General features: G+C 44.7%; 1 protein-coding gene across 1 annotated transcript in view; it reads right to left on the reverse strand.

Moving 5' to 3' along the window:
• Window positions 1-25,520, reverse strand: part of SERINC5 (serine incorporator 5) — a 98,991-nt gene that overhangs the window by 28,857 nt on the left and 44,614 nt on the right. Inside the window, exons 2-5 of the mRNA XM_084881319.1 lie at window positions 24,413-24,580; window positions 3,063-3,241; window positions 2,487-2,569; window positions 520-613 (exon numbers count right to left, since the gene is read on the reverse strand). Of these exons, the coding sequence (XP_084737445.1) occupies window positions 520-613; window positions 2,487-2,569; window positions 3,063-3,241; window positions 24,413-24,580 (524 nt within the window). The remainder of the gene's footprint in view (window positions 1-519; window positions 614-2,486; window positions 2,570-3,062; window positions 3,242-24,412; window positions 24,581-25,520) is intronic.

Here is a 25,520-nt window from a genome sequence, read left to right on the forward strand (position 1 = left end):
CACCCACGCAGTGGTGAACAAACAAACACTTTTTTAAAGGAGAGAACTATTTCATCGCATCTTTGCAGAAAGGGAACCTCTAGCTTCAAAGTATTATTATTTTTCCTCTCTCTTAAGGTTGGAAGCCCAAGAGGAAGCCTGCCCAAGTTTTCAACACAACCACAGAGCTGGGGGTGGGGTGGGGGGGAGGTGCCGCCAGTGGGGCTGAGTGGAGCCAAGTCACACTGCTGGTTGACTCAGAGCCCAGATGAGAGAGGGCAGGGAAAAAGAGCCAAAAGGTGAGAAGAAATGAAGTAGGAGGAAAAAAGGCAGAAAGAATCGACAAGCCAAATGGGGGAGAAATAAATGAACAAATCCAAAGGGCAAGAGCGAAGGGAGAATGCCGGCAAAAACTGTCCCTGTGGCAGGCAGGCTCTCCCCGCCAGGACACTCAGAGAGAGCTTTTGTCGGCGATGTGCTGTGGGCAGACTCTGAGTCAACGAGTGAGTTTTCTTGGAAGCTTCCCATAAAGGCACGTACCAGTTCTTGTTCCATTTGTGTGCGAACTCCACGAGCAGGATGAGCTGGATGCCAATAAAGAGGAAGGCCCCGATGGCTCCCACGTAGCGCCAGGCTGCAAAAGAAGGCCCCCCAAAAGGAGATGACACGACTGTTCCAAGTAATGAAAGAGGGTAATGAATGACCACAGCCCACTTTTACTATATGCTTACTGGACCTGCGACACATTTAATTCCCACACACGCGTAGTATTATTAGACCACTTTATAGATGAGAAAAACTGAGAGTCTACCTAAGTTGACAAGGTCCCTTAGCCAGTAATGGGTGTCACCGGAGGTGAACCCAGACAGTCTGGCTCTGGTGCATCCAAGCCTAACCTCCACGTTACAACTGCCAGGTACTCTAACAGACGTGGCAATTCATAAAGTCAACACGGCCCACAACTTAAAAGGAAAAACACACATTGCCAGAAAAACCAAGGGCTCTCATTTTATTGGATAGGGAGGCACTGGTGTCTAGTAAGGAAATGAGGCTCAGACTTGGGGACCAAGGACGCAGATCCTACTTTGGGCTCTGTCACAAAGAAGCCATGTCACATCCCTGGGTTCCAGTCTGTCTATACACATGACTGAGCTGGACTAGCGGATGCTAGGTCCCTTCCCGTTCCAAAGATATTACTCTAACCCTGTGGTCGGCAAACTGCAGCTCACGAGCCACATGCGACTCTGGCCCCTTGAGTGTGGCTCTTCCACAAAATACCACGGCCTGGGCGAGTCCATTTTGAAGAAGTGGCATTAGAAGAAGTTTAAGTTTAAAAAATTTGGCTCTCCAAAGAAATTTCAATCGTTGTACTGTTGATATTTGGCTCTGCTGACTAATGAGTTTGCTGACCACTGCTCTAACACATAAAAGGACGTCTGTCAGAAAGAGAAAACCAGCTAACAAGCATTTTAGGTAAAGACAAGACTTCGTTAAGGAGAACACAAAATTAGTGTGATCTTGAAAAAGCTGGTCCTTCTTCCTCTGAGGGTCTGTCGCTGTTCCTCATGGCCTGACACATGGGAACACTTCCACCATCTTAGCTAGGAAAGCGAATTCATGTGGGCTGAACGGTGCTCGAACCACTGAAATCCAGGCCTGTTTCCTCCCTAACGCACATGAAGAAGGGCTATGACGAAAGGCTTCGTATTAAATTGCCTTTGGTGTATTCCATCGATACGGCACACAGCCCAGTGTTCCGCAGCTTCGCGGAGGGTAAGCTTAGAAAGGGAAGGGGCCGAAACCAGTTTGGCTCAGTGGTAGAGCGTCGGTCTGCGGACTGAGAGGTCCCGGGTTCGATTTCGATCAAGGGCATGTACCTTGGTTGCGGGCACATCCCCGGTGGGGGGCATGCAAGAGGCAGCTGATCGATGACTCTCTCTCATCGATGCTTCTAACTCTCTCTATCCCTCTCCCTCTCTGTAAAAAAAAATCAATAAAATATATTTAAAAAAAAAAAAAAGAAAAGAAAGGGAAGGGGAGGCCTCTTCTCCTCCCATTGGAGCTGTGGAGGTTTAAAGGCTGAGAAGCCATGTTCGGAGCCCTGGCTTTTCAGAGCCACACTCAGAGAGAGCCAGGCCCAGCACGGCTGGTAGGGTCAGGCTGACTTACTAACTGACCTTCACACAAATGTTAAGCGCTTCATTCTCCCTTCATGCCAATAACCTTACAATTATCATTCCAATGCTTCAGGCTGCTGAGTAAGGAAAGGTCCTCCCACAGCCTGCCAGAGAGGGAGGGAGTGGGAAGGGACCGGAGGAGGGAAACAGCGGGGGGGGGGGGGATAGGGAGCAGGGAGAGTGGATAAAGTGCAGGCAGGTCAGGATTTTTTTTTTTTTTTTAAGCCACAAGAAAGTCAGTAATTAAAAATATCAAAGGCACCCTGGACTGTGCTTTTGATGATTTTACAAAATGGGGTAAAAACGAAATGAACAGAAACGCATTTGTACCATTCAGGAAGGTCTCCTGGTCGGGAATGAAGAAAGCGCCGGAGCACATGGCCCCCAGGAGCAGGAGCTTGAAGAACCAAAAGCTGGAGAGAAAGAGAAAAAAAGAAAAGAAAAGAAAGAGGAAATGTATTTAAATGATATTCAGTGAAGCACAAAAGGCCTCTTAGAAGGTAAGCATGTCCCGCCGTGGTTCTGCCATGGGCACTGTTCTCTCCAAATCGAGGGGAAGTAATTAAGTGACTGGAGACTGCCTTTTCCCAACATCAGACGGGCTCCGCGCGGCCTCTGATTGTGCGAAGCCCTGTTTTGTTGCCGGCGTGGAAGTGACCCGGGGAAAGGTCTCGGTACCAGAAATTAACTCTTGTCTCCACTGCCTTTCTCATTATGGCACCAGCGTTACCAACAGGATTCTAGCTCTTGGGCCACCGCGCGGGGACACGTATTGGATCCCACCCTCCCTGAAACCAGGGCCAGCGAGTTAGGCAGGAGGGAGAGCAGGCAGAGGCCCCACGGGGGCAGGGGGTCCTAGCCTGCGTTCCGAACGGAAGGCCAGGGAAGCGAATGCGGGAGACTTGCCCGTTGTGAATGTAGGCTCTGCAGCTCTTGCTGTTGTTGATGTTTAAGGTCAGGAGGCAGAAGATAAAGAAGAAACAGGCCATTCCAAAGCAGACTCTGTACACCGCAGAGTACCCCACCAGCTTCTCACAGGTGTCCCCGGCTTTAATGCCTTTGCAGATGTCTTCGTAAAAAGGAATCTGAGGAAACAGAGAAAAGCGTCCTCTGTCAGAGCTGGGGAAAGGGGCTGCTGTGAAGAGCTTCCGCTACACGTCCACGTCCCACGTGGAAGGCACAAACAGTGGGGAGAGGCACAAACACTGGGGAGAAGGCACAAACCCTGGGGAGGAGGCCCTCTCCCAAAGGCTTTTCCTTAGTTTCCTCTGAGTCTTTTTTAAAGATTCAATGCTCATGATGTACCTCTCAGCCTGTACTTACCCCAAATGAATGTGGAAACCCAGCATCAGAATTTGTAAAAATCACACTTGTAATACATGCACATACATTTTTCTTAAAATGCATAAATATAGAGCACATATGTCAAACACAAGGCCCACGGGCCAAATCCAGCCCGCCAGGCCTTGCAATGTGGCCCGCACCGCGCTGTCATCACTGCACTCCGCTGTCAGTTTATGACATTGTCAGTTTATGACTGTTCAGTAAACCATTCGGCCCGCGATTTAGGCTGGATTTTAGATTTTGGCCCCTTCTCTGATTGAGTTCGACACCCCTAATATAGAGCATAAAAGGTGAGAGACTTCTTTCATTCCCACCCCCAAAATGTCCTTTCCTCGGGAGAGTTAACAATTTGGTGAATATTTTTATTAGTTTACATACATAAATGTGTGTGTACATATGTATGTATACACACCTCATACTTATACACAGCACACACATAAATACACTGTATAGTGTGCCATATACATTTCTCTCTCTCGCTCTCTCTCTCTCTCTCTCTCTCTCATACACACAAGCATAAACACCACACAAACAGCTTTATTAAGTAAAATAGTATATATATATTATTCTGTAACATTTTTTTCATAACTAACAATGAGCTGTGGAGGTCTTTCCCTATTAATACATACAGGTGCACCTTTTTAACCACCATATAATATTTTAGAGTAAGGCTAGGTTAAATCAGATAGGCATTCCCACACTGATCCTGTTGAGAAGGCCTCTTGTTTTGCTATTACAAACACTGATTCAGTAACACTGCTGTGCATGCCTCATGGCACATGTGCCATTATTGATGTGGATAGACTCCAGATCCACAAATGGAATCAGTGAATCAAGTAGCATGTGCATTTTAAAATTTGAAGAGATAAAGTCAAATCACACTTTCAAAGGCTGCACCAGTTTATATCCCACCAGAACTACCTGAGCCTGCTCAGGTTCCCAACCTGAACACCCGATTTAAAGGTAAAAAACAGCCCTGGCTGGTTTGGCTCAGTGGATAGAGTGTCAGCCTACAGACTGAAGGGTTCTGGGTTTGATTCTGGTCAGGGGCACAGGCTCGAGTTGCGGGTTTGGTCCCTAGGAGGGGGCGTGGCATGCAGGGGGCAGCCGCTCAATGATTCTCTTTCAATGTTGAAGCGTCTGTATCTCTGTCCCTCTCCCTTGCTCTCTGAAATCAATAAAAATATATTTTTTTAAAAAATAACATAAAGTAAAAAACACTATCCGGTCTCAATGTCCATTTTCCTCATTACTAGTAAGGTTCACTTCTTTTCATAAATTTATGGCCATCTGTATTTTTCTTTGTGAATTGGCTGTTATGTTTTTCCTTGATCCACTGGAGCTATTTATGCATACTCATCTGATGAATGTTGGCAATGGTTTATACTAGCCCCATTAGAAGGTTTCAAAGTAAGACCTAGTCATATTATCAGAACTGAAATCTTATATAATGAGAACAAGAAGTACATTTCTATGAACACAGAACGTTAAGGATTTAGTCAGTGATTTAAAAACTTATTTATCAACATCAAAGCTGAACTCTCTTCAAAACAAAACAAAAGTTGAAAACACAGTATAGCTGTAATTCACAAGACAAAAGATAACACAGAGGGGGAAAAATGACACAAGCTGGAGATAAAACTGAAACTAAAATTTAGTTTCTTCCCCAGAAAAGATCGTAAAGAAACACTCATAACTGAGGCTATTAAGATTTCCATAAACAAAAGGAAGACTAAACCCAATTGGAGTTCATCTTCCTGACTGTGGAGTCCCTCTCCTCAGAAGAGGCCTGCAGCCGTGACTATACCCAAATCTCAAACACGTTTTTCCTAAACAAAACATATTTTTCAAAACTACGGCCTCAGGCAAAAAACGCATGAAAGATTTCATAAAGAAATGTCAAACGTTTTATAGTCAGCAATTTTTTTTTTTTTTTTTTTTAGATCCGGGCAAGATGTCAATGCATAAAAAGACACTACTGTATTTTTGACAGGCTATCAAACAAAGTAGCACACATGTAGGGTTGCCAGAATGTCCAGTTAAGTTGAAATTTCAGATAAACAAGGACCAATTGTTTTAATTGTACAGGCTTTATTGCTGTGTAATATTCGAATCTTTTCTTCCCTCCCTTCTCTCTTCCACTCTCTCAGCAAAGCTAATTTCTCACACACACCTCAACCACCGGCAACCCTTTCACTACACCAGCCCATTTTTCATCTTCTATCTTTCACCTTTGGCTCTTCTCCACCTCCTGCCTCAAACCAACTTCTCTCCTCTTAAAGTCCATTTTAGGGAACATGCTGATTAAGAGGCGTGAGCTCCTATGCAACCATCCCCCACAAATGCCCTCCCAGAGGCCCTTAGGCTCATCAAAGGGTGAGTATGTGGCCTGGCACATTTCATCCAAAAGGAAAGTAGGTACACAACCCCTGCTCCAGATACTGAGGCCTGCTTTGTGCTCTGCGGGTGACTCAGTCATTTAGCTTTCAGTAAGTAGTGAGAATTTTTAGGCAAAGAACCTCGAGCTGAACAAGCTGGCAGGATTTAGCAAGGAGAATTTGCTCTGATTAAATATTTGCTGTTCCAAACTCCATCCCAGTTTTGGAAGAAGAAAACATACATCACACACTGTGGAGTGAAGGGGCTGGGCGGGCCTGCTAAGGGTGTTGCCTCTGAAACATGCCTCTGGGCATCCAAGGACACTGCGTCTGTGTTGTTTCTGTACAGACCTGAGGGCCAGTGGCTTCCTCCCAACTCTAAAGGCAATCAAACTGAAGGCCACAAATTACCAGCAAGAATAAACAGCTCACTTCCAACCCTAACTCCACCACTGACTTGGACAAATTACACACTTTCCTGAGCCTCAATGTCCCTTCTCATACTATGAAATACTACTGCCACCCTGTATATCTGAAACTTATTAGACTGGACAGTTGGACGACCTTCCGGACGAAGCTGAGGCTGTGAGGGCATCAGGCCTCTAGTATAAAATAATATCGAATGCTAAATGTAATTAAAAAATAAAATAATTTAAAGAAAGAAATCGGCCACCCGCCTCATGAAGTTGCCCTGAGAATTAAATCAGGACTTTTGGAAAGTCCTTGCCATAGTTCCTAATCCATAAAGCCCATTAAGCAAACTTTCTTAATTCTGAAGTATTACTTTTTTGTAAAAAGAACTTGGAGAAGGGAGCCAGGCACCTGACATGAACCACTGACGGACTGGTTAATGCGTTCAGGTTTACACATGGTGGGAAATAGCATCTCAGAACTCCACAGATGCTCTCTTCACTTTCCCAAAGGATTCATATTAAAAGATACAGTATTCACATACTTGTCTTATGAAGACCTAGTCACCACCCAAGTCATGGAAGAGATGTTCAAAACATCAATCTAGAGTTAAATTCAGCCTGGCTGGTGGGGATCAGTGGTTGAGTGTCGACCTATGAACCAGAAGGTTATAGTTCAAGTCAGGGCCCATGCCTGGGTTTCGGGATCCATCCTTAATGGAGAATGTGCAGGAGGCAGCCGATCAATGATTCTTTCTCATCATTAATGTTTCTATCTCTCCCTCTCCCTTCCCTCAGAAATCAATAAAGAGGTATTATTATTTTTAAAGAATTAAATTCAAAAAAAGATGGGAATAGGAGAAAATCCACATAATCTGTGTACATAGGAGAAATCAGAGTTAGGCCCCATAACCAACTTTTATCTCAGGCAAATAAATATGGAAATGGAGAAGAGGAAGATGACAAGCATGTTCCCGTAATATCCAAGTAATATTTGGGAGAGATGAGAATATGGCATATTAACAAAGTCAACGATTCTTCCATTCCATTATATCAAATTTCTAGGGCACTGAATGAAACTAAGATGCAAAGATAGCTTTGGGCAGCTCAGCATGAGTAATGTCATAAAAACTAGAAGAACTAGATCCGCATGTTCTGTTTAATATTCTTTATTTGACAATGAATTTCAGAACCAAGAGCCTCTCCATCTGTCTGCCTCCCTGCTTTCTGATATTCTACTTGTCCTCAAACTTTCTAACACAACACTCTTTTCTCTGTGTGTCCATGAGAGTGAGGTCTGTCTGTTACCCACCGATGGACAGAAGCTGTGAAATGGGAATGCTAACATCAGCTTCCATCTTCCCTCAGACAGCTTCTAGGCAGCCAAAGCTCGTTTCTCAGTAACATTATCTTTGAGACCCTTGGTGGGACGTGAAGACTGTTTAAGAACAGTAACAAGCCATTCTTGCTTCTCTTTTGTTTGGGTTTCTAAACATTTTTTAAGAGAAAATCCTACATTGTGTCGTTATTGAAACCATAGGAGAAACAAAAATTCCTCACGCTGGTTTTATTTGACCCTGACACCACTGAAATCAGGAGCGTAATGCCCCCACACAGTTGCTTCTCCCAATCTTGGAAGCAAGCCCCTCACCGCGGGGACCAAACAGCCGCAATGAGATTAGACAGAACTTGAAATAACAAGCTTTCATTCCGAACAAAACAATTCACCGAGGACTGACTCCTTATGGGGGTGGGAAGGGCTCTTCCACAGAAGGGGACCAGAGATTGGCTAATGTCAGCCTCTGTTTTGAGAATGAGGAACATCAAAGGCAGAATGCACGAAGAAGAACCACACCATTTACTGATCTTGAAGGAGAATGAAGAGTCAATTTCAATGAAAACGTATGAACTGTTCCAAGAGGCAACAGCACTGGGGCTTGGGGGCCATGGAATGGGATAGACCCTGTCTGCTGACTTGATGTGGCCTAAGGAGGTATGGGCTTTGTTTTAGCTGGAAAATATGGTCATTCCCCACTTCTACCCTCGCCCCCACCCCCAGAACATACGGTTTAATGAAGGCCACTGTGCTGCCCTGGAAGAAAGCAGGCCTGCTGAAGGATGCCACTTAAACAGAGACGCTGAGGTTTCTGTAACAGAGGACTGAATGTCTCAGACGAAGCTTTCTATTTATTTGGACCACTTAAACAGAAGACAGCAAGCACCAAACCAGCTCTTTTCGTGGATGCCTAAGCCTGGCATACAGTGGTGTGGTATGTGCAAATTCAACGCTGTGCCATGACTGTCTTCTGTAAGTAACGTTTTAAACCCAGTGAAATTATTATGGACTATATATTACATAATACACTTGAACATATATATAGCAAGAGTTTGATCGTTCACATCTGCTGTATTACAGGTATCATTCTATGTTGGATACAAGCAGTGAATAAAACAAGTTAAGTAAATCCATGCTCATTGGGAGCTGACTTTTAGTGAAATGCTGTAACAGCAAAACCATGTGTGCTCTGCTTCATGGGTACTTCAAGCATTTTACTGGTTGCTTTTCACTATTCATTATTTTTCACCATAGGTGGGGCATGAGAATCTAATATCCCCCAAAAGATTTAACTCCATCATCACCTTTGACCTCATGATTCTGAGGGCCCCCCAATTCTAGTACCGAGGACGAGAACACGCCAGGCATTTAAGCTTCTGGCCCAGCATCTTTCCCATTTTACCACTTATTAGATTTAGCATTGAGGGTACCTAGCAACAAGGAAACCAGAATACCCACACTCATTTTCTCCATTCCTACTTCTTCCTGGTCACCAAAAGGTTTGGTTCGGCTACATAAGTAGAACACTAATCATCTATACCTGAGCATGCTCTCAAAAGGCCGCACAGCATAAGACATATTGTACATAGGTTAAATACATCATGCTAAATTTATTGCTACATTATTCTTGCCCAATCCACCCACCCAGTTTGTGGTTCACGCAGCCCAGTTATCTGCAACGTAAGCAAATATTCTGGTATCCTCAGCACAAAGCTTAGGCCACTAAGTTCCCCCCGTGGTGAGAAGGAGAAAACTTAGCTGCATATGACACGCACAGAGCCACTGAAGATCTAACACAGGACTCAGCAAATGACACCTCCCGCTTATGTAAATCAAGTTTCGCTGGAGCACAGCCACGCTCATTTGTTGGCACATTGTTTTGGCTGCTTCTGCGCTACAATGGCAGAGTTAAGCAGTTGCTAGAGACCACATGGCCCTCAAAGCCAAAAATGTCTTGTAGCTAGCTCTTCACAGGACAAGTTCGCCCACCCCTGGGCCACCAGGAAGACTGGCTGAGAAGTTGTGCAGAACTGCTGAAGTATAAATTAGCATCTCAAAGGCAAGTGACAACTGGTGATAACTTACTCCACAGATCAAAAGCCAGAGGACCAGCAGAGAGCACAGCAGCTCATGTGGACGCCTTCTGAGAGTCCCCACACCCTGCCCTGCCTTCTCCACCCCTCAGACGCCTCTTCTCCAGAGGGCTCAATGCTGTCCTGTCCCCAGCTAGAAATTGTGCTTAAGAATCCAACCATTTGTCTCCCACCTTTTTAAAAATATATCTTTATTGATTTTTAGAGAGGAAAGGGGGAGAGAAAAAGGGGGGGAGGAGAGAGAGAGAGAGAGAGAGAGAGAGAGAGAGAGAGAGAGAGAGAGAGAGAGAGAGAAACATCAATAATGAGTGAGAATCATCAATCAGTTGCATACCCCATACTGGGGATCAATCCCACAACCCAGGCATGTGCCCTGACCAGGGAATGAAGCAGTGACCTCCTGGCTCATAGGTCGACCGACGCTCAACCACAGCGCCATGCCGCCTGGGCTCCACATGTCATTTTGAAAGCAGCAAATTAAGTTTTTAATTTCTCTGCCCGTATAAACAGTTTTTTGGAAGGGGCATGGAGGGAATGGGGGAAGGCACGCCTGTACGTGCCAATGCTTTTTCTGTGGGTCAGAGCCCTCAGCAGCTCTAACAGAAAAGAGCCCTCACATCTGTTATACAAACAACCCGTGGAACCAAAAATAAAACCCACACTGATGAAAGCCGGCGTGTCAAGAGATAATTGTAGACTTATTTTAAGACTGTAGAAACAGCCTCACTGAAACTTAAAAACCACACCCCAAAATAATCAACCCCCTCGGGCTTAAGTTCAGCCCTGCTTTAGAGGCGTATAACACAATCCATTCCTTTTAAAAAAATCTTCCACCTCATCTCAGCCCCGACTCCAGACAAGGAAGGGGAGTAAGCATTTTGAGTTCCAATACGATCCAGTGGTCAACAGAGTGATAGTTGAGCTGACACGACTGTCTCCTGCAGTCTCTAAAACAGTTCTCATATTTTTAGTTTTCAAACACAACTGTGTACACACCCAGTCTAACTTTGAGGGCTCTTTCTGTCTATACAGGGTGGGGCAAAAGTAGTTTTACTAGAACAGTTCTGAGTACATGAAACACAGAGTTTATTCTTGTATTCTTATTAATTACTGTATCATTTCTGTCCAAACAACCATAAACCTGCTTTTGCCCCACCCTGTCCTTACCACACTGCTCTCATTTTCCCTACCTGAGTCCCGTTTCCTAAGAACAAAGACTATGTGCTACTCAGACCCACATCCCTGTTCTCCACCCATTCCCTCAGCGCCTAGACAGCCACATACACTGACTCCAGGTTGCAGTAAGAGGAAAGAGAGCACATATTTCAAAGGTTCTGTTGAAAGGAGAATGGGCAGCTGGTGCTCAAAAACCCAAGCTCCTCGATAATTTATAAATGGGGTCTTTTACAGGAAAGTTATGAGTAAGGGGTTCAAGGACATGGACTGTGTTGATTGGTCAGTTATAGGGTTCCATGGTTTTCCTCGTCTAATTTATTTCTCCCTTGGCATCACCTTGTCATTCTGTTAGGGGTCTTTGTTACTGGAGTCAAGAGGTCTTCCTATTTCCATACAAACCAGAGTTCTGCAACCCATCCTGGGACTGTAAGTCAGTTCTGTTACCTTCAGAGCAGAAAAACAGATCAATCCATCTTGAGCGTAAAGGGCCACATCCTTTCCTTATATCACATAATATATTGCCTGAAACCTGTTTTACAGGAAGATCTCCAGGCTCCTGGACATGGCTGTACTCTTTCTTTCTTTCTTTCTTTCTTTTTTTTTTTTAAATAAATCTTTATTGTTCGTATTATTACAAATGTTCCTCTTCCCCCCCACTCCATTGCTCCCCTCCACCAGGTTCCCACCCCACCCTCTGCCCTTTCCCCATCCCCCATTGTCCTCATCCATAGGTGCCCAGTTTATGTTCAGTCTCTTCCCACATCCCCCTCTCTCCTTTTCCCCAAGAATCGTCAGTTCACTCCCCTTCCATACCTCTGATTCTATTATATTCAACAGTTACTATTGTTCATCAGATTTTTTTTTTCAATTTCCTTGGTTTTTAGATTCACTTGTTGATAGTTACATATTTGTTGTTCATAATTTTTATCTTTATTTACTTTCTCTTCTGAAAGAACCCCCTTCAGCAATTCATATAATTCTAGTTTGGTGGTGATGAACTCCTTTAGCTTTTTTTTATTAGTGAAGCTCTTTATCTGGCCTTCGATTCTGAGTGATAGCTTTGCTGGGTCGATTATTTTTGGCTGTAGGTTCTTACTATTCATCACCTTGAATATTTCCTGCCATTCCCATCTGGCCTGCATGGTTTCTATTGAGAAATCAGCTGACAATCATATAGGTGCTCCTGTATAGGTAACTACCTGCTTTGCTCTTGCTGCTTTTAATATTCTCTCTTTATCTTTTGCTCTTGGAATTTTAATTATGATTTGTCTTGGTGTGGTCTTCTTTGGATTCCTTTTGTTTGGAGTTCTGCGTGCTTCCTGGACTTGTAAGTCTAAGTCTTTCACCAGGTGGGGGAAGTTTTCTTTCACTATTTCTTTCAGCATGTTTTCGATATCTTGCTCTCTCTCATCTTCTGGGACCCCCATAATTCTGATGTTGGTTCGCTTGAAGTTGTCCCAGAGGTTTCTTACATTATCTTCAATTTTCTGGATTCTCTAGCCTTCTTGCTTCTGCGGAGGAGTGTCTTCTGGCTCTTTATGTTCCAAATCTTTGACTTGATTCTTGCAGTCTTCCATTTTGTTTTTAGGACTCTGTATAATATTTTTTATTTCAGACAATGTATTTTTTATTTCTTGTTGATCCCTTGTTATTTCTTGTTGATTCCTTATTAATTCTAGTTGATTCCTTTTCATCTCCTCATAGGTCTTATGGACCTTTTCTAGGAAATTCTTGAAAAAGCCTTATAAGCGTAGATTTGAACTCTATATCCAGTCGCTTTTTGTCCTCCATTTCTTTTGTTTGTGATCTATTTCATTGTCTCGGCATTTTTGCAGCTTCCCTGATAGGGAAGAGTTTCAGGGTGGAGCCTACAGCCTTGGCTTCCGTCAGCCATGCCCTATGCAGCTCCTGAATCTCAGTATTCCTCAGGGTCCTTCAGTACTCGCTGCAAGCACCTCTGAGAGAAAGGTGCCCTCGATTTTCGCCTGCTACCAAACAGTCTAGGCTCTCCTGTACTCTTTCTTAATCTTATATAATAAAGAGGTGATATGCAAATTGACCACCATGCCCTCGAACAAGATGGCACCCCATGTAGTCACAAGATGGCTGCCACAAGATGGTTGGCAGGGAAGGCAGTTAGGGGCAACCAGGCCAACAGGGGAGGGCAGTTGGGGGTGGGGACAGCCTGGCCTGCAGGGGAGGGCAGTTGTGGGTGACAAGGCCTGCAGGGGAGCAGTTAGGCGTTAATCAGGCTGGCAGGGGAACGATTAGGTGTTGATCAAGCTGGCAGGGGAGTGGTTAGGGAGTGATCAGGCTGGCAGGCAGAAGCAGTTAGGGGCAATCAGGCAGGCAGGCAGGCGAGCATTTGGGAGCTAGCAGTCCTGGATTGTGAGAGGGATGGTTTGGACAACCCTCTATGGGCCTAAACCAGCAGTCAGCTATCCCCAAGGTTAAGGTGACCAGATGTCTCACTTTTGGCAGGACAGTCCCGATTTTTAGCAATTTATCCCATGTCCCATTGTGTTTTTAAAAAGTCCAGATTTTTGGAAAGATTCTTTTAAGTCTTTTGGACTTTTTTAAAATGCCGCGGGACGCAGGACAAATTGTTAAAAATCAGGACTGTCCCACCAAAAGCAGGATGTCTGATCACCTTACCCAAAGGGTCCCAGATTGGAGAGTGTGCAGGCTGGGCTGAGGGACACCCTCCTCCCGGTGCATGGATTTCATGCACTGGGTCTCTAGTCTTTAAATAGAAATCATGACAGCCAGCTCTGGGGGCAAAAGGCATTTTTCTTTTTCATGTTTTAAGTCCTTTTAGCTGGGTTAATAATCAAATCAACAGAGGCAGATTAAAGAAGAAAGTATACAAAGTCTATTATATGAATGTATATTCGGGGGCAATAAGAATAGATACCCAAAGTACTGCTGGGTAAACAAATAAAGTAAAGTAAATAAATAAATATAATAATAATAATAGGGAAAAAAACGAAGTACTGCTGGGTAGCTGAGATTTATATGTCATTCCCAAGCTAAGAAGACAGCTGGGTAGAAAAGGCATGTCCACAGAGAAGGAAAAGCAAATGTTTGCTGACATCTCTGTATGAATGGCCTTCCAGGAGCAGATCCTCCATCTAAACTCCTAGGCAGCGAAGGGGGAAAGGTTTTTTCTGAGTCTTTTTGTTTCCCAATGCTCAATACCCCAAAAGCCATATCTTGGGGGTGGCAAACACTGCTTCCCTTCACAGCAGAGCTAATTTCACACGTTTGACTAGAAGTTAAATCTGAGTAATTTTTATAATTTGTTATTGTTTTTTATCCCAGAATCTCGCACCTCATAGGGTGCTTGGTACCTACGAGGGAGGGAGGGAGGAAGGAATGAATTACATGATTTAAAAGGTTTTTTAAAATATGAACTTGGATTACAGTTTACCCAACTAACACTATCACCTACTTTTAAATTCTGTATAAAGTATCAAGACTCAGCTAGTCACAATATTTGTGTTTCCTGCTCCCAAGCTTTCTGAGGCTACTATCGCTTAGTTCATTGTGTGCTGTGGCATTTGTCCATTCCCTCTGGGCCATGTCTGTAATGACAAAACTGTTCATTTCTAACTGTACGCACCTGTCTGTCCTATTTGCCTGCAGAGCACTCCAACGGCCCATCTGAGGGCAGTTACTTAACAGATGCTTTTGATGACAGGAAAAAAGGGGTAGGAAAACTTCAGTTCTCACATCTTATCTTCCTCCCCCTCCCACAGCCAGACACATCCTGAAACAGAGATCCTGTTAATGTCTGATGCCCCTCACCCCCACCCCAGGCCCCCAAATGCTTTGGGTAATGGATCCTGCAGACAAAGGACAATAACTATTGTTTCTTGTTTTGGGGCTCCTGGCAAGCTCATTATTGCTGGACCAGGATCAAATCTCTTTGTCTTTGGTTCAGACTCAAAGAGAGAGAGAGAGAGAGAGAGAGAGAGAGAGAGAGAGAGAGAGAGAGAGAGAGAGAGAGAGAGAGGAAAGAAAAGGAAAAAACCCCAACAGCAGGATATCCATTAGTTCAAATCCCTGCCTGTAGCACAAAACTATTTCCCACCATCATTACTCAGAATTCACCAGTGTGGAGGGCGAAGCCCCAGCAATGAAAAAAGCCAAGGATGAGAGTGTTGCAGGAACTCTCTTTTCTCCCACGTGGCATAATGTCTAGATGGGATTTAAACCAGAGATAGAATTGTTTGGAAATCCAGGAGGACTGAAGAGATGGAACCTTCCCACAGGGAAACGCTGATTAGGCCACAATGAGAACCTTCCCTCCGTTTTCTACAGGGACCTTGAAATCCAAACCCACCTTTAACCTCACTGATACACTTAACACATGGAAGGATAACAACGAACTCTGATGCTGTTCAGAAAGAGAACTTTTGAAAGGCATTCTATCGTGGCTGAATTTTAAAACAATGCTCCAGAATCAAAGAACTGAGTCAACAATATATACATGTTTGCTAATTTGACGCTTGCTCTAACATAAAAACATAAAACACCAGCTAAAAATGGAGCGTTCTGCTCTAGAGTTCAACGTTCTATAGCAACGCTCAAGCAGTCAACACCAAACCCGAAACAAGAGCCCGACTTTCCCACTTCAGCCTAAACAGCTGCCATTCTGTGCTGGGACAAACTACATGGTGTTCTGGATCAAAGTGGAATATTTTTCACTGCGGATGCTTGTTTACTTTAAAAAGGTGATTACACCACACACAACTTGAAGGCAGGTTCTATTTTATATGCAAAGCCACCGAACAAATAAACTCGATTTGTGGTTGCCCCTATTTTCTACCAGACTGAGTCAGTTGTCCCTTGAGCCCAGCTTTGGCCTTCACCACAGGAAGGAGGTGGAGTGTGGTGGTGTGGTGTGTGTGTGGGGCGAGGGGGGAGGGGAGGAGAAGATAAGCTAAGAAAGCTGCTAAAGGTGCCAGGTGGTACTGTTCCCAGAAGAAATATTCCTCCCTCACCACGAACTCCAGAAGAGAGATTAGGAATCAGGAAGGATAGTTTTCCTGTTACTTCTATGAACATCTGCACAGCAACCAACCCTAGTCATACAGGCAGAAAAAGCAGCAGTCCTGGGTTCTAATGCCACCTCTACCTCATGCAGAGCCTCAGACAAGCCTGCTCGCCATGCCTGTCAAATGAAGGGGTTGGTTCAGATTACCGACTAGATTCTCCCACTTTAAAAGGCTAGCACTCTATTCAAATTATACTCTAAGAGAGCTCATTGTTTTATCTGCTTAACACTGCATGATAGTTGCTATCTTTTCACAGGGCAGACACTTAGCATAAATGTGAGTTGTGTCCTTTTTTTCATCTTACTAGATCCTTAGTAACTCAGCTTCATGTATTTTTTTAATCCTCCGTGACTAGCACAGGGAGGGCTTTCCCACAAACAACACTTACTCTAATGCAGACATAGACAGATATAGACTAACCAAAGCCAGACACTAAAGAGCTACCCCAAGGAAGCAAGAGAATGGGAGGGGAGGGGCGTTTTTAAGGCTCAGACACAGAGGAGATGGCCACTCCGTTCTGGGTGATGAATAGCAAGACGAGAGTGTGGCCTTGGGAATAGAATATCTACAATCAATCTCCTCACTCACTTCCACTCACTTTCACATACTCTGATATTACTATTGCTATTCTACATTAGTTTCCCATCGTTGCATCTCCCCCCCCCCCCCTCCTTCTGGTGAAGACAATGAAACATGTGGCAGTGACAATGTTTCACTGAGAAATACAGGCCAAGAGAAAGTTTATATGGCATCCCTAGGGTATGAAAACACTGACTGGACTTTCTAAATAAACAGCGAAAAATCTCTTAAGCCCATCTATGTTTATTGGAAGGGCCTAAGTCCAGTTAGCAGCCTCGGTAGCAACCCCCTTCTCCACTTCTCTGGAAAATGTTGGACTTCATGATGAATGCAGAGACTGTGGTTAGAATATGTGCTTAATGGGGGTGGAATGGGCTAGAAGCCAGGACAAGAGAAACAGGGAAACGGAGACAGTTAAGCAGCAGTTTGCAACCATTCAGTAAGTACTATCTTCCCTAAACCAAGGACACTTAAGAGCAAATGGTTTGGCTCCGGCTGGTGTGGCTCAGCTGGCTGGGTGTCATCCCATGCACCAAAAGGTTGCAGGTTTGATTCCCAGTCAGGGCACATGCTCGGGTTTCCAGGTTTCAGGTTTAATCCCCGGGAGGGAGCATTTAGGAGGCAGCTGATTGTTCTCATATCGATGTTTCTCTTTCTCTTCCTCTCTCTAAAAATATATATTTTGCCAGAGGGTAAAGAGTAGTAGCTTAGATCACCCTACTCAGGGAGATAGATAGCAGAAATCTTATGAGACAGAGGAAGTTAAGGGAATAAATCTCATTTTGGTACATCAGTAGAAAGCAGACAAATATATTAGAGATCCCTCCCTAAGACCTCACCTAAATACCTGCCTTTAAAACTCCTCAAAACTAAGGCCCCAGCCCGGCCGGGGTGGCTCAATGGTTGCGTGTTGACCCACAAACTCCTTAAACTTGTCCCCAAGAGTGAGCCAAAGCAGCCCAGCCAAGGCTCATTTCCCCGCCTGGTCCCTCTCAGATTATCCTTGCTTTAATAAATGTCCTCTAACATTCACCTGTTGTGAAATTTTTTTCCTACACAAAGTCAAGAACCCACACACCACCGGCCAGCCCTAGGCAGGTCCCCTCAGTGCCAGGTCCCTTTTCCAGTAACAGGGAGAGGGGGAGGTGATGGGTTTAACTTGGGGAAGGAGGAGTTTTGTTTAGATTCAAGTTGGGTCCCACCTCACCCCTACATTAGTCCTGACGTTGAGTGGTCCATAGAGTCCAGTGCACCATAGTGATCAGGAACATTTCTAAACCGTTACTGAGATAAATATGCCAGGTCCCAGCATGCAATGGGGTAGACTAGTTATGACTGAGAAGGGTTTCTGAGGTCTCGGCCTGGGGTTAGGCGTGCAGATTGGCACAGACCACTCCAGCACACCGAGCTACTTCCACACTGCCCACCGGGATGGGTGAGGTAGAGCCCTGTCTATTTTGACACTCACAGCCCTTTCAAAACTTGTGACCTCCAAGGATTTAAGTTATTTCAGGAGTTGCAAATTCAAATGCCTTTGGGGTGTTGGCTGATGGTGGGGGTGTTGGGGGAGACTAGGGTTGGAGGAAGTAAGGGGTGTTAGGGGGAAGATGTGAGCCAGGCTGTAAGCAAGCTTCTGGGAATGGGGCCTGGTGCACTATATGGCAGGTTAGCCCTGCTAACGGCAGCCCGGTTTATTTATTTATTTTTATTGCCCAAACAAAAGCCCATAGGCCAACTCACAACACCTAGGCTAAGAGAGTTCCAAGTTTAACTGAAATTGCAGGTGTGGCACTGGCTAGGGGCTGGGACTCTAAAGGGCAGGGAGGGGTGTTTACTTTCCTCAAGTCCAGGGAGAGAATGGAATTCAGGAGCTCCTTTGAAGACTCAGAGGAAACTTCAGTCCTGAGGCCCCCTCTTATCTGCATCCTGCCAGGTCTTATCCAATGTTCCTTTGAAGCCCACTCTCCACTGCAACACTATCACCCTGGACTGCAAAGAACCAGTAAGCGCTTTCACCCAAAGAGAGAAGAATAACACAGGAGTGCAGCTTCCACATCGCCACTCACTCAAAGGAGCACTGACCCAGACCAGGCAGAGCAGGAAATAATGTGTCAAGTAAAACAGAGATCGAGTAAGGTTAGAAAGAAAGCATAATGCCTTCTAAAACCACTGAGGGAACAAGAAAAAGATGGCTATCGAAATACATATCTTAGCTGAGTTGACATAGCTCAGTGGCTGAGTATTAACCCATAAACCGGGAGGTCGCGGTTTGATTCCCGGTCAGGACACATGTCGGGATTGCCAGCTCGGATCCCCAGTAGTGGGTGTGCAGGAGGCAGCAGATCAACGATTCTCTCTCCTCATTGATGTTTCTATCTCTCTCTCCTTCTCCCTTCCTCTTTGAAATCAATAAAGACACATTAAAACAATAAACAAACAAACATCTTAGTGGCCTCTTTTCCCATTATGAGGAATAATTCTTCAAATTTTAAATTTAAAATAAACATACAATACAGGGAGGGGGCAGTCTTCCGAATTGAGGAAGATGTATTCTGAAAAAATTAAAATGTGGAGACTGAGCCATCTCAGGCACCACCTATTTCCCATCTCAATGAATGAGAGCAGCCCGGGCACCGAGTGGAACGTGGATGAGGAAAATGCATCTAAGATGCTTCAGGTTAGGAGCGTGCAAGGCTCCTCCCACCTGCGCCTGGCGCGCTGACCTCGCAGGGAAGAAGGTATGGGGGCCACATGGGCCACCTGTCCCCCCTTTGGTTCCAGGGGCCCCTGTTCCACAGAAAACAAGGAGTCCTTTCTCCTCCCTCCCAGAATGCCCGTGTAGCTTCCCAGGGTGGCCCAAACTCACATGGAGAAGTCACATCTGAATTTACTGGTGCAAGTCGGGAGGCCTAAATCCCTCACTAATTTTTTTTATTTTTATTTTTTGGCATTCTATGTTCTAAAATGGATTTTTAACCCCTGGCATCAAATATTGCAGGACCGTACCGCTTGAATGACATGATAGCAGACATGAATGACTTGCAATCAAACGGGGAGACGGGGGAAATGTTCCAGGAAACAAAATCACACCCTATTCACCCAGCACAGCCGCGCTTTCCCTGAGCCAGAGCTCTCACAGGAAAGAGGAGCGCCCCTAGTGGGAAGAAGCAGGGAGAAGTTTGGCCCAGCCGCTCCCTGTAGTTCCCTCTTGTTCAAACTTGAACAGAGCACATTCTGAAACCAAGGCAAAAACTGAAAATAAGTGAAAAGGCTGCTGCCCTCGTGTTTTTAACTCCTATAGCAAAGGCCCTGTGGCTTCGGACAGAGACCTGTCCACAGCACAGGAATGCTGGGTGGGAGGCCATTGCACACTCCCTTCCGGCCTGTGACAAGCGTACACGCCTTTTCCTCCTCCCATCACAACTCAGACGTTCCCACAGGCCGACAATGAGGGGGCGAGGGCTGCAGCAGAAGCCCAGTGTGCTTCCCATAAGGGGATCTTTCAACACCCACCCTCCAGCACCGCCTGAGGATGAGGTCAGACTCTGTTCTATAGGCCCTGAAACAAGCTGACTTTGTGACCAGCTGGCCGGCCCTCCTGTGAGGCCCTAAAGATGGAAAAGGATTGGTTTCGCCCACAGGGACTTCATTCCCTATGCAGGAAGCCTAGCCAAACCATTTTTAAATAAGTACATTCAGGGGACAGGCAAAGAAACATTTATAAGAGCCTCTATGAAGCTCCCATTTATAAGAACCCCTTCTCTCTCTCCTCCCTCCCTCCCTCTGCTCTGACACCAAATCACACCACACACATAGTCACACACAGTCACACACACACACACACACACCACACCACTGCTGGGCCCTTTGCCCTAAGTATCTCTGTCTGTTTCTCTGATGACAGCCTCCTACTCTATAACGAACCTACAATGGCTCCCCATTTAACATCAGACCATGGTCAAATGACACACCGGAGCACCGAAATTCCTGCAAGACTTGGTCATTTTACCTACTCATGCCTACTTTTTGTCCTTCCACACATGCCTGTTCTTGTTGTTTTCTCTCCTCTCTACCTGTACTGTCCAGTCGCTAAGAACACATTGTGCCTGGGTTCAAATCCCAACTCCACCAATCAGAGCTGGAATCCTTGAGCAAGGTACTTAAATGATTCAATGCCTCGGTTCTCTTATCTGATGAGTAGAACAGTGACGAAGGAGATGATACAGGTAAAAGTTCAGAACAAAACCTGGCACCTGGTATCACACAATAAATACTAGCAATTAAGACACTCATTATCACACAGGTCACTTCCTCCAGGAAGCCTTCCCTAGCAACACAACTCAGTATCTTCTGATTCTTAAATGTTCTACAAACAGAAATCATAGATACTGGCCAGAGTTTTTCTGAACTATTTCACAGGGCAGGTTACATGGATGGTGATTCAAATGTTAAAATGATTATTATAAAAATCACATCCTAAAATATGCACCTGCAGCCCATCTGGCATGGCTCATAGTTGAGCATCCGCTTATGAAGGAGGAGGTCACGGTTCGATTCCCAGGCACAGGGCACATGCCCAAGCTGTGGTCTCGATCCCCTGTGTGGGTCAGTCAATCGATGATTCTCTCTCATCACTGATGTTTCTATCTCTCTCTCTCCCTCTCCCTTCCTCTCTGAAATTAATAAAAATGTATAAATAAATAAATACCCGTGGCTCCCAAGTGATCACTGCCTCTAGTAGCAACATTTCTGATAGGTTTGAGTATATTTTATATGGTTTCAGGTTTTGTTTCTTGGATACAAAGTTTAATTCTACAGAGACTGAATACTATTTTCTTTTTTAAAATATGTTTTTATTGACTTTTAGAGAGAGAGGAAGATGGGGGGAGAGAGAGAGAGAGAGAGAGAGAGAGAGAGAGAGAGAGAGAGAGAGAGAGAGAGAAACATCGAATGGTTACCTCCTACTAGTATATGCACCCCAACCAGGGATCAAGCCCACAACCTGGGCATGTGTCCTGACCAGGAATTGAGCTGGTGACTTTTCTTTTCTTTTTTAAATATATTTTATTGATTTTTTTTTTTTTTTTACAGAGAGGAAGGGAGAAGGATAGAGAGTTAGACACATGGATGAGCATTGATGAGAGAGAAACATCAATCAGCTGCCTCCTGCAAACTTCCTGCACCCCACTGGGGATGTGACCACAACCAAGGTACATGCCCTTGACTAGAATCAAACCTGGGACCTTTCAGTCCGCAGGCCTACACTCTATCCACTGAGCCAAACCGGTTAGGGCGAGCCGGTGACTTTTCAGTGCATGGAATGATGCTCACCAACTGAGCGACACCAGCCAGGGCTGAAAACTCCTTAAGAGCAAAGAGCAGAGGTCGTACCACAGACATCTGGTTCACACAGAGAGTTCCTACCCAAGGACCACGTGGGTCCTCAAGCCAATCCTTGTTGAATTTAAATAGAACCCTGAATTACCTGAAAAACAAAGGTAGTATGTGGAAGGTTAAGTGGACCTTCAGAATAAGAATTAAAATCTACCCTGTAAGCCCTGACCTGGAGGTTCCACTGGTTAAAGCATTGTCATGTACACCAAACGGTTTCAGGTTCGATTCTCAGTCAGGGCACATACAGGAGGCAATCAATCAATGTTTCTCTCTCAAACCTCTCTCTCCCTCACGCCCCTCCTCTTTAAAGTCAATAAACATATGCCAGGATTAGTATAAAAATAAAATCTACCCTGTCAGTATTCCTCCTCTTAAACTTCTTGTCACAAACATAGAAAATTAAACCATGGTAAGAGGAAGGAAGTCCAGGATAAACACCATCAAGATGGAGTGAAACTTGATGCAAATTAATAAGGTGGCCTTAGTTCTTGGTCTCACAGCCTCCAAACTTGCACAACACTCTGTGCCTACTCTCATATGGTACTTATTCCCTTCCACCTTGTTTTAAGCCTCAGAAGATTTTATGCCTTGTCTTCTGAGTTATCAGCTTCGTTTCTCACAAGTTCGAATGCCCCATGGCACCCACTGTGGTGCCTTACTGAGTAGACTGAGATCCACTGTGTGAAGCAATCAGAGGGGAATCTTAATCTCACAAATTTGGATAGTAGTTCTGGTATATTCCAGGTCATACAATCACAATTGTAAAGGCAATTTATCTAACAGAAAGCTTCAAAGGGCCTATGTTAACAAATGGATAGGAATATACCAAGTGGGTTTTTTAAAAATGGCTGTTTTGATGCACAGTGTATGTAAAATAGTCTATGGTTTCAGCATAAGATTGAGGAGAAATGTTTCCTCGGAGTATTCCTGGGGATGCTATCTCCATTAGGGGAGGCGTTCCATGAGCACAGAGCACTTAGCTGGAAGGGCAAAGGGGCTTTGCAAAGCTCACTTTTCCTCTCCCTTCCCCTCAAAGGGAGCTGCCCCAAAGGGCATAACTGTTTCTCTTCCCAGCAAACGGGTGCCCCTGCAGACAAAGCCTACCCTAGCCCAGGGGACCCCCCCAAGTGAGTAAGTCTGACTGATTTTGGGGATCAGTAGTAAGATGCCCACTTCCTTGTAGAGACAAGCCACATTGGCTCACATCAGGTCTATGAGGGAGAAAAGTGATGTTTGGCATGAACCTGCTGACACTGTAGTCTTTTTGTCCATTTGTTCAGAACCTGGGAGGGGAAAGATGGTGTTGTGTGTGTGTTTTTTAACATATATTTTTATTGATTTCAGAGAGGAAAGATAGAAACATCAATGATGAGACACATTAATCGCCTGCCTCCTGCATGTCCCCCACTGAGGATCAAGTCCACAACCCAGGCTTGTGCTCCAACCAGGAATCCAAACCGTGACCTCTTGGTTCATAGGTCAATGCTCAACCACTGAGCCACACCAGCTGGGCAAGACTGTGTTATTTATTGGACTCCCTCAAAAACCACAACACATCCCCGCCCCCATCATCTGGCTGATTAATAGCCTACTATGGGGCAATTCCAGGGAAAAAAAAGGTCCTATATGTGTCTGTATCAGCATCATTGCCCAAGTAATGTCTGGAGACACCCACCTACAAGTAACATATCCAGAAAAGTAAAAATCGCCCTATTGCTGCCTCATTACCTGCGGAATGATCATAGGCTTTGTCATACTTCCCCTACAGGTCAAAGTAAGTGTTTTATAACAGCTACTTCCTGAGATCCTGGTAGACATCCTTAGAACAAGAAAAAACTGTACATCTAATCAGAAATGCTATGAACAAGGCTGAGACAAAACACATAATCCTCTCCACGAACAGCATCGGCCTGCATCCACACTACTACCCTGTTTCTCTGAAAATAAGACCTAGCACATGGAAAGATAAGACATCCCCTGAAAATAAGACCTAGCGCAACTTTGAGAGAAAAATTAATATAAGACACTGTCTTATTTTCGGGGAAACGGTACTAAAGATCAGGAAAGCATTAAACTGGTTTCCCCAAGGGAGGGTGGGGATAAAAGGGAGAGATCAACCAAAGGACTTATGTCCATACATATGAACCTAACCAGTGGTCAAGGACAATAGAGGGATGCGGACATGAGTGGGGAGGGGTGGGGGATTGGAATGGGGGGTTGAGGACAAATACGTGATACCTTAATCAGTAAAGAAATTTTTTAAATAATAAATAAATAAATAAATAAATAAACAAACAAACAAATAACTTAAAACAAATAAATAAATAATAAAGTGACTTCCCCGGAGGTTTGGAGAGGGTGAGTGTACCCAAAACCACACTGGGGCAGATGGGCCCAGGTGGGTGGGCCCATGCGCTAAATTAATGTTTCCCACACACCCTCATCAACCATCAGAACTGAGAAGAGTTGAGACAGGGCAGACTTACGTGCTCTTTCATCTCGTTAGCCACGGTTTGTGACATCATGATGCAGCAGAGGACAGAGACGAGGATGAAGTAGAGGGCATACATGAAGCGGGTACTCCGGGACTGTCGGATCTTAGGGCAACAGCCACAGCAGAGGGAGCAGCCAGCAGTCCCACAGCAGCAGGCCAACTGAAAAAGAAACACAGAACATCCTCTTAAAGCCACTGCTTTACAAGCCTGCTAACCCCAGCCCTCTGTGGGTCCACCTTTCAGCTGCCATTTTTCAGAGCCATCCTTCCCGCAGAGCATGCTGGGACAGCTTAGTATGTGAACAAAGCTTTCCACAGAATGGGTCTAAGGTTGTCTCTAATGACAAGCATTAAGGCTTGGGAGATGCCCAATAATGAAACAGAAAAAGCACAATTCACCTGAAGCACTATAAGCATTACTCTTAGGCAAAATAAAAATTTCCGGGATCAGCTAAAAGCAAAAGAGGCCAAGAACTAGAAAAAGGCCAAAGTGAGGTGAGAAGAACATGAAAAACAGGGAATTTGGCCCAAGAAAAGAACTTGTCAAAATCCATGAGCAGAAGAATGAATTGTATGGGCACACAGGCAAGTAACTAACCCCTTTTAAGACGTATCACTTATAAAGTGGTAACAATATTTATGCTTATGCTGTGGTCTCTTGGACCTAATCAGACACACCTGGTGTCAGGGAGGGATTTCTACAAAAGAGATGACTATAAACTGCAAATAACAACTAAACCTATATACAGTACAGTACAGTCAATATAAAACCTACAACCTAACAATTCAGTCTCTTGATAATGCTTTGGGAGGAAGTTCAAGACCTGGCACAGCTGCAAAACAAGCATCAATTAGAATGCCACCCTATAAACATCACTTACAATGGGAGGAGATCACAGGTAAACAGGGATGAGACGGGCTGTAATCACAGGATGCTAAGACAGATGTTGGAAATGTCGTTTCCCAAGTTATTTCATCTACTTCATGAAACCGCCACTGTTTGAGCCCTTGGACATCCTGCACTCTTTCATTATTTTAAATTTTTGCTAATGTACTCTCTCCACATTCAGTTTCCCAAGCCATCTTCCTCAAAAGACTCC

The sequence above is a fragment of the Pipistrellus hanaki genome, assembly GCF_964339955.1.
Source record: "Pipistrellus hanaki genome assembly, chromosome: 4".
NCBI lineage: Eukaryota > Metazoa > Chordata > Mammalia > Chiroptera > Vespertilionidae > Pipistrellus > Pipistrellus hanaki.